The 15,000-nt window shown below is 33.5% G+C and overlaps 1 protein-coding gene across 1 annotated transcript in view; it reads right to left on the bottom strand.

Moving 5' to 3' along the window:
- The window catches only part of LOC137658707 (putative polypeptide N-acetylgalactosaminyltransferase 9), a 258,420-nt gene that overhangs the window by 204,668 nt on the left and 38,752 nt on the right, over window positions 1-15,000 (bottom strand). Inside the window, 1 exon segment of the mRNA XM_068393703.1 lies at window positions 10,050-10,934. Within this exon segment, the coding sequence (XP_068249804.1) occupies window positions 10,050-10,373 (324 nt within the window). The 5' untranslated portion in view covers window positions 10,374-10,934.

A 15,000-nucleotide genomic window follows, 5' to 3' on the forward strand; every position in this document is an offset into this window, starting at 1 on the left:
TAGATATTCTAAAAAATTGACATAGTTTTTGGATATCTATTTATAGAAATATAAAAATCTTGGGATAGGTAAAGTGCCATTGTCAAAATTATTAGAGAAAAACTCAAAATAAAAATTGACCAACATAAATGGTTAATATTTCTTAACTCTCAAATCTTAAGATCGATTCGAGAACTGAAGAAAGAAAAATTAAAATAAAAAATGCCAATAATAACGTAAAAAATACAACAATTCCTTGTCAATGCTGCAAACCGATAACTTGAAAGCTATCAGTCTAATTATGAAGAAATCATTATAACCTTCTGCCTCTTGTCTGTTAACTTGAGATCATCCCGCAATAAATTAGTAAGAGTTTAGTGTTACTGAAAAATAGTGAATTGTTGTAAGTGAAACAGTGTCTTGTTCATATAATCTATTCATTTATATATATATATATATATATATATATATATATATATATATATATATATATATATATATATATATATACATATATATATATATATACATATATATATATACATATATATATATTTATATATATACATATATATATATATATATATATATATATATATATATATATATATATATATATATATATATATATATATACTGTACATAGGTCCCTATATAATTGGTGATACCTAAACTTGGTTAAAGTATTTGTGCATGGCTACGATCAGCAAAGCTGTACTAGCAGGGCCACCATGACTAGTTTGATTTGCTGTTTGATGAAACGAAAATCTCCCAACATCACCAATCTGCACTGACAAAACCGCATACATGAAAAAAGACATGTCGGAGGCCTTTGTCCTGCAGTGGACCAAAACGTCTTCAGTTGTTTATATATATATATATATATATATATATATATATATATATATATATACATATATATATATATACACACACACACACACACACACACACACACACACAGTTTTGTCTCTAATCGTTGGTGGTACCAGAAGTGGCTGGCTTTACAATTTTCAGCAATAGCAAGTATTCATTGGGAACGATTGCAAGGCTTACACCTGCCCCCCTGTTCAAATGGGCCTTGTGTGCTTACAGCGTATCTTTTCTTGATGATTACTCACTAAACACTGACTCGGTTCCTAATATTTGTCATGTTATACACTCACTCATCTCTCAATGGTAAACAATAAGGCAAATTAAAATAATGAAGTACCTACTGGTAGTCTATAACATTATCAATCAAGGGAAAAAATATTGCGATAGTAGCAATGCCAATTTCATTGTTGACTTGTAAAAATTAGGTAAATATCTTAAAGTGATATATTTCCATAATATATTTACATCAAGAATATTAATTCCATTCTAGTTTTCGTTTTGGGATAGATCTTCAACAAATAAATTGCAGCAGTAAACATATGAGAGAGAGAGAGAGAGAGAGAGAGAGAGAGAGAGAGAGAGAGAGAGAGAGAGAGAGAGAGAGAGAGAGTTACCTACTCTAACTATGCATTAATAATAACCTTAATATTTTCCCATTTCCTACCTTTCAATGAATGCCTTGAAATCATAAAGGATAGAAATTTGCCCTCCTCAGTTGGATTCGAGCCAAAAGATATGGATGAAAATATGAGACTATCGAATGCATTATGGGAAAGATAATATTTTGACATATATTGGTATATAACCTTCATACTCAGATATCAATACTACAGGATTCTTTTTACCTCCGCCAACGAAGTTGGAAGGAGGTTGGGTTTTCACCGTTGTTTGTCTGTTTTATTTGTTTGTGTGTGTGTGTGTGTGTGAACAACTTCCTGACCACATTTTCACTCATATAGTAATGAAACTTTCAGGGATTAATTATTGTTAAGAGATGGAAACGATTCAATTTTGAAAGTCCTAGGTCAGAGTCAAGGTCAAGCAAAAGGTCGAGAAATGAGCTGAGTGCCCCTCTAGTTTACAAATTGAAGTAATTCAACATTACGAAAATTTCGCATACTACGATAATTCTCAATTCTAGCATAAGAAAGCCACCCTTGAACCTCATTCATTTAATGAATTAACAGTTACTTTCATCTATCTTCTTCTTTCTAATAGCATCAGGCATAATTAATAATTCGGCAGAGGGTTTTTCTTTACAATCGTATACCTTAGCAGTCATCAACCACAGTTATTGGCGTTGGGCCTAACCTTTTCCTAAATAACAAGACTGTAAGGCAGCAGCTGTCCTTTTAGTCGCTTTCTACAACGTGCAGTATGTTCGGTGGTAGTATTCTTACACCCCTAACACAGGGGTAAAATTATGATTAAATTCCATATACTTCACAATTTACAATAATCCTATCTTTCAAAATATTTCGAAAATTATGATGTTATTCTATTCTTGAATATTTCATAAATAAGAATAATCCTTCATCGCATACTATTTCGTAAACTACACGTTCTTTACCTTCGAATACTTCTCGAGTATCCCAGAATAAACCTCACCTCATTCAACCAATCTAATCAACGAATTCCTACCTTTCCAACAACAAACACCAATTAGCTCATAAGTCGATGCAACTTCTCTTCTACGCCATAAGTTTATGTAATTCATATACAATTGCATCACTTTGCTCATTAGAGCAATGCTGCGCAAGTTAACGATGTTTAGACAATTCAATTAAGTTTCTGCACAGCGGCCTAGACATCAGTCTTTCTCAACGAACCACTTGAAAGTCTCAACGCACCTTATTACTTTTCTATATACCTTAGTTATTGCAGTATTTTTATTTTTCTTAGTTAAGAAAATAAGTTTGTACATCGTCGACGTTGAAGTACATCCATTTACTTTTCTTATTTTAGTCTCCATTCCCATAATTATTCAATAAACACTCACACACACACACACACACACAGACACACACACACACACATATATATATATATATATATATATATATATATATATATATATATATATATATATAGTTCTATGTAGGGATACTTTAATGTAGTGAAAGTGTTTGGGTATCGCCATGATCAACAAAGCTGTACTAGTCAAGGCCACCCTTACTATGTTGATTTGCTGTGATCAATCAGGCGAAAATCTCCCACCATCACCCATCCGTGCTGGCCAGCGTGGTGATTCAAACTGGCCAAACTCGACATGATTTGACATGTCTGAGACGTTTGTTCTGTAGAAGACTGAAAACGGCTGCATTTGTTGTGTGTGTGTATATATATATATATATATATATATATATATATATATATATATATATATATATATATATATATATATATATATATATATGTGTGTGTGTGTATATACACACAATATATATATATATATATATATATATATATATATATATATATATATATATATATATATATATATATATATACATATATACTGTACATACTCGACGAGTCATTTCACATGATTATACATACTTACTAAAAAGCACTAAATTCTTTAGCGTAATTCCTATTAGCAATCGTAAAGAAAATACAATAATATAAAATTGATAAATAAAGCTTCAAAGAATGAGTTGTTGCAAAATTTTGATATCAAGGCCCTTTATTATATCGAATTCGCTGTTAGTAATATTTTTTTTATTAACCAAATTGATAATTTTCTTCAAAATATACATTTTTTTTTTTTTTCTTAACGTGTCCACTGTAACCGTTGATATCATCATCCATAGAAAAGTCAAATAAGGCGATTGTTTATGCAATGATTCTGTGGCCATCATTTCACCCCTCCCCGCAAGTGACTACTACTTCCTTCCCCTTCAAATATAATACATTTTATTCACATTGGATTTCAACTGGGATTATGACCGAAGGCCAAAAGGCATCGACAGCACATGCCACATAAATCTTACTGAATAAACATCAGCACAAAACAATCCTATTTATTTCCTACATTAAGCGAAACCTTTCCCGCTTCCTCATTTGTGCAATAACACCATTCGTCAACCGTATGTGCAATGTCCAAAATAAGTGTAACGAGCAATAAAGCAATAAAAAACGACATTTGTCTTCTCACAGCAAACAACGGCAAAACATTCTGACTAAATTTACCCTCGTTAACTGCATCCTAAACCCATAACCATGCAAAGTTGAGCAATTACTCCATAAAAAAAAACGCTGGAACGCAAACAAGAAAATTGCATTTGGCTGCAACATAATTCTATGAGCGAAAGTCGTTAGGCGTTCCACAATGGATTCATACTAATACCGTATTTCCTAAGGAGTAGAAGGGTAAGGAGGGGGGAAGGGAGGGGGTTAGAGGGAGGGAAGGGGTGAGCGTACACCCCGGAGTAGAATGGCTCATTATGAAAAGGCATTGTGTGCATAAACTGGACTTTATACAACGACCATCTCTGGACTTTGGGACAACTTGAGCCGTTATCCAGGGTGGAAGTTTTCGTATAAATTACTGCTTAAGATTCTCTCTCTCTCTCTCTCTCTCTCTCTCTCTCTCTCTCTCTCTCTCTCTCTCTCTCTCTCTCACCTGCCAAATTCGAAAATATTATCCAAAGATACAAATTAATCACTTAATTTGTTCTGTAAGAATGATACAAAAACTGTATATTTCATATTAGTGTCATACACGTTACACTTGACGAACCAAATACAAGAATAATAGAAATATAAATAGTTACAGCTAAATTCATTCCTGTAAGATGGCGTATTCTTTGTAAACACCATTTTCAAAAAACGTGAAATGATAACTAAATTACAGCATATCTCATCTCAGACAATACTACTACTTTTAACTACAAGAGAAAACTACTTAATCTTTGAGTATGAAGTAAGAGAGGTCGTGGAACACTTACTTATCCTAATATATTGAATGCATCGGATAATTTAGACATTGTCTAAAATTTGTCTAATTTGTTATGATTATGAACCATTTTTTTTGTCGTAACTAAACAACCCTTTCATTTCACAGCGGTAATGACTACAACAAAGGGAGGAACTACAGAGAAATAGTAATCAAACATAAAATACCTTGTAATTCCAAGTAAACGACTGTATCATGTAATTCAGTAAACTTTATTCAATTAACTCCATGTAATACTTCTTAATTCCCCAAAATTACCTACAATTAAAATAATTTTTCAGAAATAAAATCAGGTTGAAAATAACTTTATGGGTAAATTTTCTTAACGGCATTACATGACAATAAAATCATATTAGAGTTTGTAACCAATTACAGTGAACGATTCCAATGCAATTAACGTAACATAAAAATTGAAATGAAAATTAGGAAGTCCGGGATAATTGTTACCTTTGCCCTTATATACTATGTAATCAGGCCTGGCTGATTCTGTATTCTTCATTTGTTGAGATTACAGGATCTATGATCAAAACAACTAATATACATTTGCCTGCGAATCGTATGCTCAGGTCGGAGACAGAGTAGACTCTGGTTTATTCTTTGTTATACAATATTGAGAGTAGGTGTGAATTTAAAGAGAAACGGCGAGAAGTTCAGAGGGCAGTAGCAAATGCAAGAGATGAAGCTAAAGATGAATTATGACGTCAAAAGAACGCATTCGCTCAATTCACTATTTTCATTTGTCGACCCCAAAAGAAGGCTTTCGTTCAATTCACTATTTTCATTTGTCGACGTCAAAAGAACGCTTTCGTTCAATTCACTATTTTCATTTGTCGACGTCCAAAGAACGGTTTTGTTCCATTCACTATTTTCATTTGTCGACGTCAAAAGAACGCATTCTTTCGATTCACTATTTTCTTGTGTATATGAAAGGTTGGATATAAAAGGACGAAAAAGAATTGTACCCATTGGTCAAGCACAGCGATAATAGAAGGAACGATATACAGCATGTAAAAGTTATAAAAGATGCAAATAGAACTGTTCTAATTGATAATAGGTGGGTGCTAAATGGAAAGAGCACTTTAGAGATCTCATGAATATAGAGAATGCAAGACAGGAGAGAGTGGTTGAAACTCCGTTAACATATTGGAAAGTATCATAAGTGAGATTGATGTAAAGAATTCTTTAAATAAAATGAAAAAGGAAAATGGTATGGACCCAGACGATATCCTTGTGAGGGTGCTTGGTAGATGTAGCATTAAGGATCGCAACAAAGCTGTTCAACAGAATCTTAGCGGGGGAGGGGGAGAGAATGCCAGAAGAGTGGAGAAGTATCCTAATGTCTACCTAAAAACACAAGAGAGATGCATAAGTTGTACAAACTATTCTGGAATAAAACTTTAAAGCCATAGCCTCAAGATCTGGGAAAGAGTAGTAGATGTTAGAAGCTAGACTAAGGACACAGGTAACATTCAGTGGACAGCAGTATGGTTTCATGCCAGGTAGAAGCACTTCAGATGCCGTATTTGCTTTGCGAAAAAATATCGATAAGGACAGGAAAAAATTGCATTGTGTGTTTCTGGACCTAGAGAAAGCTTATGATAGTGTCAACAGATGAATTGTGGAATTGCATGAGGCTATTTATAGTAGTTGAGAAGTATGTGAGGGAAGTGCAGGATATGTGGAAAAAAAAAAAAAAAAAAAAAAAAAAAAAAAAAAAAAAAAAAAAAAAAAAAAAAAAAAAACAGTGGTGTACTGTGGGTACAAGGGAATGGTTTAATGTTGAGGTTGGATTGTCCCAGGGATCAACTTTAAGCCCTTTCCTGATAGCAATTATCATGAACAGATTGGAATGATGGCATTAGGCAGGAGTCTCCATGGTTTATTTTATTTGGAGATGACAGTGATCCGTGGAGAGAGCAGTGAGGAGGATAAAGCAAATATGGAGGTATGCAGTAAAGAGGAGGGGTATGAAAATTAGCCCAAGTAAGACAGAGTATGCAGTATATGTGTTAAAGAGGAAAATTGAATGACTGCAGTACGATTGATTGGTATATGAACTGAAAGAGGTATATGAATTTAAAGTTATTGTGGGTGTAATGGGGAAGTGAGGATGAGAATTCAAGCTGGGTGGGATGGCAGGAGAAGAGTATTAGGTGCAATTTGAGACAGAAAGATATCAGCAAGACTGAAAGGGAAGGCATATACCTTGTAGACCTTTCCTGTATGTTGCATGGTTTGCTTTAGAGACCAGATCTTTAACTAAGACGCAGAGATGTAAATTGCAGAAATGAAAATATCGAGGTTCTCACTGCGAGTAACGCAGAAGAATATGAATATAAATAAAATCATTGGATGAACTGCAATATGTCCATCAGTTTGCAAAGTAAGAAAAAATAAGGTGATTTGGGCACATGAAGAGAAGGGAGGAAGAGTATATCAAGAGGAGGAAGCTAAGCATGGACCCACCAGGTAGGAGGAGGAGAGGAAGGCCAAAGGGGAGATTTATGCATTCATTAAGAGAAGATATGAGGGAAGTTGGTGTGACAAAGGAGGATTCAGTGGATAGAGGTAAATGGAGACAGATGATCCGTTGTGGTGACCATTGAAGAAGAAGAATCTTGTTTACCGAGTGTCCTTATATTACATAGAATATGCCCTTGGCTCAATCTGTGTTTTTGTCAGAGAAAAGACAGACTCTTGACACATTGTGCCCATATCAGTTACAGGATAAACTTTGTATCTCTGTAAGTCCTTGTCAGATTCTGGCTCTCGATGCGTTCTTGTCAGATTTGGAATATACTGAAAATCTGAATTCTTGCCAGGGATAGAATATATTGAAAATATGTGCTCTTGTCACTAATAAAAAACACTAACTTGCTCTATAGACTTGTCAGTAATAAAAGTAAGCAAGTGACTTACTGTCCGATCTTGTCAAATAATCTGAGTTATCTTTTTCCGTGTGGAGGGAGATTACATGGTTTTGAATAGTACATTAGCAAGGATTGAAACACCAACCAATAAGCAAAATGACTAGTTATGAAGCCCTCCGTTCCATTGTATATATGCAGCGTTTATAAATAAAACAATTTCACAATGCTGAAAAAAGACTGGAACACTACAAACTAAATAATTAAATACAAACATATGTGAAAGAACATGCGGGACTAAAATAAGCCTCCAATATACAATTATGAAAATTGGTCATAAAAACACTCACTAGTATGGCACTCTGAATGCCTAACACCTATTAAAAGACACAAAAACTATATTAAAAACTAGGAAAATACTGATTGAGCAGACTTCCGCCACGGCAGCTTATTTCTCGAAACCAGTTTGCCTTTCTCATAATCAATTTAGACCGCAGACGTATTTGAAGTGTGTGACAACCATGTGCGAACTTGGGGTTAAGGTTATGGTTAATTTAGTCGGCCCTTTGCTTGACCTTGACCTTTGACCTAGAACTTTCAAAATTGAATCACTTCCACGTCTCAACATAACAATTAATCCTGAAAATTTCACCACTCAATGAGTAAAATTGTGTCCAGGAAGTTGTTCACAAACAGAAAAACTGATAAACGGACAAACAGGGGCAAAATATAACCTCCTCCCAACTTAGTTGCCGGAGGTAATTATAATGACTACGCTAATAAGAAGTTACCATAAAGCTTTAAATGGAAAGAAAAAGAGTTGATGGTTCAAAAACTAAAGTCAAGCAAAGATTAAAAAGTTAATGGTTCAAAAAGAAAGCGAAGTCGTTAATGAGGGCGACAAATCAAAAGATAAATTCAACCACAGGTGACACTGACTTATCTGCAAAAGATCTATTTATAGTAACAGTATCCTTTGCCGAAGGGCAGAAAGTATTCAATGCTTTTCCGATAATCAAGAGAGAGAGAGAGAGAGAGAGAGAGAGAGAGAGAGAGAGAGAGAGAGAGAGAGAGAGAGAGAGAGAGAGAGCTGGAAGTGGGTATAAAAGAGATAAAGACAAAGACATACATTGTAAGAGAGAGAGAGAGAGAGAGAGAGAGAGAGAGAGAGAGAGAGAGAGAGAGAGAGACCATCCGAAATAATAAGTAATTGACAATTTTCTTGCGGAGCACTGACCGTGATAGTTGCAACGCCATTCATAGCAAAAATTCCTTAACCTAATCATGGAATACCAATCTTGCTAACATGAAATAATTCAACCGAAATAATTAAAGAGGATAACACTTTCTGGAAAATTACTTGGGGCTTCGAATCAAGGTCTAAATTACCTTTGGACTCTTATTAGGGGTCAGTGCTGAGGTTGGCAATGTAAGGTAGGCCTAAACGAAGTCTTTATTACATGTCGACTGTTGATGTAACACACAGAAAAAAAATTTCGTGGATATACATTCAGACTAGCTACTCTAAGGCTTTTACTCTTATTGATGACTCAAAAGATTTATTCTTGAACAAGAAATGGAAATAGGATAAATAGTTAAGGAAATGCTAATAGGATAGATGGTTAGGTAAATGAAAATAGGATAAATGATTAAAGCCATGGAAAATGATAGATGATTACAAAATTGAAATAGCATAGATGGTTAGGGAAATGGATATAGGATAGATGGTCACAGATGTAGAAATAAGATTGGTGGTTACAGCAATGGAACTAGGATAGACGGTGAGGTAAATAAAAATACGATAGACGGATAGAGAAATGGAAACCGGATAGACGGTTACAGGAATGGAAATATATATAGATGATTAAAGCAATAGCACATTTAGTATGGAAAAGATTCAAAGATCCGATGGCATTGCCTATGTTCAGACGCAAGGGGTAAAAATTGGGCAGTAAACGATCACCTGCCTCTATCCTCAAGACAACCTCCATACAGAGCTGAGAATGGGGTGGTGCAGGTGTTTTGTCATCCAAGTTGATGGGGGGAGGGGGGAAATACTGAAGTCTGTCACAAGGGTTGAAGAGACAATTACTCAAAGTAAAAACGGAATCATCCACCAGGAAAACTAAGTACACAAGGCACGCACAACATTAAACTTATCTTGATGAACTCTGAGACAGGTTTCGTGTTTCTGACAGATGACTTCCATAGATAAAGAGATCTTGAAGAAGCCATTTGACTTTGTTGATTTTTCTTTCATGTCCTCGATAACAAATGATAATAAGAGAGAGAGAGAGAGAGAGAGAGAGAGAGAGAGAGAGAGAGAGAGAGAGAGAGAGATTTCAAAACTACACAAAAAATTCTCTCACCTCATGAGGGCCTTCGGTTGTAACAGGCTTGGGCTCTGGTTTCGGCTCTGGTTTGACGACCTCCTCCTTGACTTGAGGCCGTGCCACGGGCTGGGCCTCTTCTTTGAAGGGCAAGACGGGTTCCTCCCGGACAACGGGGATGGCTTTATCAAAGTGGTCGTCCCTCACCCGCACGTTAGGCTGCATGTCAACCAGGTCGTTCTTGTCGCCCTTTTCCGTCGTCAGGGTCAAGAGGCTAAGGACGAGCCAGAAGGCTGGGAGAGCGACCACTAGCTTGAGGAGGACCCCTCTTCTACGGACCAACATTGTTTTTAAAAAGGCCATTATTTTTTACTTCTGGTTCACAAAATATAATTATTTTTATCTCTTAAAATACTTCGGACGTATGGAACCAAGGTTTTGTTTTTCACTTTTGTTCTGAGAAATACCAGTTATTCGCTTTATCTTTATAGTGTATTTTCAAAACAAGAAACCTCGCACTCACTACAAGATCCTTTATTGAAATTCTGAATTAATAAAACAACTAGTCACTAAATTCATCCTATCAATAAAATACACCAATTTCGTAGTACTTATGGCTTAAGGATTTTAAAAATACATTCACCGTCACTATTTCCTTCAAGATTTACAGCATATTTTAAGAATGTCACACTCGATTTTTGGTTTGTCCTTTCTTTAAAAAGATTGTTATCTCTTGGTGTTTCGTATAAATCTTAATATTTCGATACACACAAATCATCCATCGAGTTAGCAGACGTTGAGGTTTCCCGAGACCAGTCTTTTAGTCTTTTACCTTCTTTATCTAAGGACCTTTTTCATCATCTATTTTCTGATTGATGACTATCTTGTGTCACGCCATCGTTGCATAGGTTTCACACACTGGATCTGAAATGAAAGGAAAAGAGTTAAGAAACAATCAATTGAAAATTAACAATTTGGGAAAAATCAAAATGTGTATAAATAAGTCGAAATATTCTAAAAGATGAAGTTGGAAAATACAGTAGCTGAATGATAGTTTGTTAATGAGTAAGTGCAATAAAAGATAATTATAAATATAAAGTTAATAAATTCGTCATATACTTTATAGTAAGAGTTTTTAAAAATCAAGTTGTTGTCAATTATGAAACCCAAGAAAATCTAAATCACTTGACAATAACAAAAAATGCTGTAAAAATAAAGAATCGATTCACAATCAATAAAGTTGCCGAAAAATATCCAATATCAACAGCTTTAAAATAAGTGACGATTAGCAAATCTACCAAAACCTATTAAGAAAATTGATAACCAATAAATTAAAAATCAATACCAGTAGTAAAATAATATCATGATGGAAATGTAAGTGAACAGTTCTGTAGAAAAAAAAATTAAATAAACGACACGAAATGCATGAGCCATTTGAAATAATCTTAATTATTACATCTCAATTTTTTTTATCCAATATCAGAGCTGTCAAAATAATAAAGTAACATTCAACATAGCCATTAAAGAATAATAAGAGACCGCAATTATATAAAATAAACTAAGCCATAACCACCATGTCAGTAAAAAATAAACTAAAAATAAACCAAACCGGTAAAAAAGAAATCATAATCAAAGTATAAGTAAAAAATTATATATCAACGCATCAGACAAGTCATTGACTCCAAATCAGAAATGGTTTAAAACATCAACGTATCAGTAAAAAAAAAAAAAATTAAAAAAATAAAAAATAAAAACATAAAATACTAGTCGAAATCAACGTGTCATTAAAAATAATAACTTTTAATCGGCAAAACTTTCGAACAAAATATAAAATCCCAATCTACACATCCAGCAAACATCCAAAAGTATGGTTCAATTCCCGGAGGTCTGTCCCCACCTAGCCCAGAGTCCCCTCTCAACGACCCAGGTAAACCCGTTACGTCAAAGATTGACAGATTAGAGACACAGATGCATCCACCCCTCAAGCTCAGGACTATCCTGTTAGACTGACCCTCTTCACAGGAAGGATGGAAAATAAATTTCTGAATACATAAAGGAATCATTTGATATTTTGAAAACAAATATGCTTTTTGTTTCGGTTTATGGACTTCATACACTTACAAAGGTCCATACATTCACACAGATATATATATATATATATATATATATATATATATATATATATATATATATATATATATATATATATACACACACATATATATATATATATATATATATATATATATATATATATATATATATACATATATAAATACACACACATATATATATATACATATATATATATATATATATATATATATATATATATATATATATATATATATATATATGTATATTTATATATATATATATATATATATATATATATATATATACATATATATATATATATATATATATATATACATAAATATATATTTATATATATATATATATATATATATATATATATATATATATATATATATATATATATATACCCTATATCACACAACACGTATCTATCTATCTATCTATCTATATCTATATATACACATATATGTGTGTATATATATGTATATATATGTGTATATATATATACATGTATATATATATATATATATATATATATATATATATATATATATATATATATATTCATTTACTTATTTATTTTCGGTCACGCTCAACTCTCCCCGTCCTTTGGGTAAGAAGTAAAATGAGTAGTTATACCCTGGTGAGAGCGGGGTGCGCGTGCGCGCATATCTACCTATATATTTAGCCGTCATTTGAACAGGTCGCGTACATTAGTATATACTGTATATGTATGTATGTAGGAATGTATGTATGTATAAACAAAGCTCACCTATTATTTTGAATGAACTGATAATAAGGAACAACGAAAGTCATTTTTTGTGTATACGAAAATCGTTCCTATCCAGGAGTGTGAAAACACAAACGAAATAAATAAAAAAAAAAAGAATTAAAGAAACAGACTGAAGAAAAACTTTTGAGAAACATTAAAATAAAACAGAAATAGAGGCTTTGAACCTTTAGGCAGGTGATAAATCTAACCATAAACAAGGTGAGATTCTGGGAATGAAAGGTAATTTAAATAATAAATGAGAAAATGCTATAAGAAAAGGAAGTAGTGTTAGAAGTTTAAGTTTTTAGGATTGTCAGATTCAGGAGCTGGTTGATAAATGAGATGATGTAATAGGAATAAGTGAAAAGACTGACTTTTAAATACAGGAAGATTTTATAAATAAAAGATAAAGCTATCCTGAATGAGGGCAGATTTTAGAAATAAGACATCTACTTTTAATTGAGGTAACGTTATAAGAATAATAGATACAGGTAGCCAAGTGCTTAAGGGATAAGATGTAATGATAAAAGACACAAATATCTATCCAATTATATCAGATTTAGAAAATAAAGGTGATGCTAACTCTTACATGAAGTGAAATTGCAAGAATAAATGACAGCAAATGTCTTTTATTTCCTTGTTTTCCTTATTATGAAAATATTTCAGATGAAAGATATAGTTCCCACCCTGATTTAAACAAGAGAATAACGTGGTTGTGGAAGTAGAACACAACAACAAGAATAACAACAAATGCAGCCTTTTCTAGTCCACGGCAGGACAAAGGCCTCAGACACGTCCTTATTCATGTCTGGGGTTAGGCCAGTTTTCATCACCACGCAGTATAGTGCGGATTGGTGATGGTGGAACACATTCTAAAACAAATAAAAAAAACACCTAACGCAATATTATTCATACACGGATTAAAGTACTCTAGTTTAAACACACTGGAATAAAGAGACGCCTCTGGGCGAGTGACGTCAGCAAACATTTCAGGACCCTCAACTGCGAGGCCCGTTATTCGATAGCTGTACAAACATTCTTGAATGCATTACGCTCTTAGGAAAGCTTTCGGAGTGAGAAACCCTTAGCTGAATACAATTACAATGCTAACCAAGGTGAGGAGATTGTGTAGTGGTTGTTGCAGGGGGGAGTCTGGCACATGATTAGATATGGTTATCAAATAGCAACGGGTATTTTTATGATAAAATTCCAATCGTAGCACGAGTATGATTGCAGCTTCTGTGTGTAATGAGAGTAACAAAGAAAATCATGAGTTCAAAAATGATTTTTATCTTTGGCTAATCTGTAAAATTAAGTAATTAAATTAGCCTTTACAATTCTACGATGGACTCAGCCAGAAAAACTTACACACTTTTCATGAGTTTTGGTGATAAGATATTTGAAGAATTATGGATAAAGTAAATGTTCTAAAAAAGTCAAGAGATTGAATTACATTACAAGGGTCATTATTAATTCAATCAACTAATCTTGCCAAATCATTTACAACGAGCATTGAAATTCAGACTAAATTTCACCAAAGCCATAATGAATACCTCAGACCAATGTCCTAAAATGTAATTATTACTTTAGATAAGATAATTTCAGACTCAACATATATTTTAGACCAAGGACTCCTAAGTTTAGCCAACATATATAATCCAATTAACTTAAAAACGTCAATAAATAACATTTTAGTTTAGTGTGCAACTTATGCATTGAATATCTTACTTGAATTGAAATGAAATATGCCAAGTATCATATTTCTCTCAAGTCAGTGAGAAAACCCAACTACAATGTCTCACGAAGAAGTAAAATCTGCTGCCAGATTGGTAGAAAGGATGTGGAAAGATAATAATATGATAGTTTAGAGGTGTACAACAAACATCAGGTGTGAGAGAGAGAGAGAGAGAGAGAGAGAGAGAGAGAGAGAGAGAGAGAGAGAGAGAGAGAGAGAGAGCACCTGGTGGTTTGCAAGGCAAACTCCCTCTCACCGGAAAGCACAATTTTTTTTTTTCAAATATAAAAAACGAAGCCAAAGACGCTAAAATAATAAAGCAATCAAGATATATTTGATAATTTTTCCCTTTTTGCAAAGGCTGACGGGAAGAGACAAATCAA

The sequence above is a fragment of the Palaemon carinicauda genome, chromosome 19 (genome assembly GCF_036898095.1).
Source record: "Palaemon carinicauda isolate YSFRI2023 chromosome 19, ASM3689809v2, whole genome shotgun sequence".
NCBI classification, from domain to species: Eukaryota; Metazoa; Arthropoda; class Malacostraca; order Decapoda; family Palaemonidae; genus Palaemon; species Palaemon carinicauda.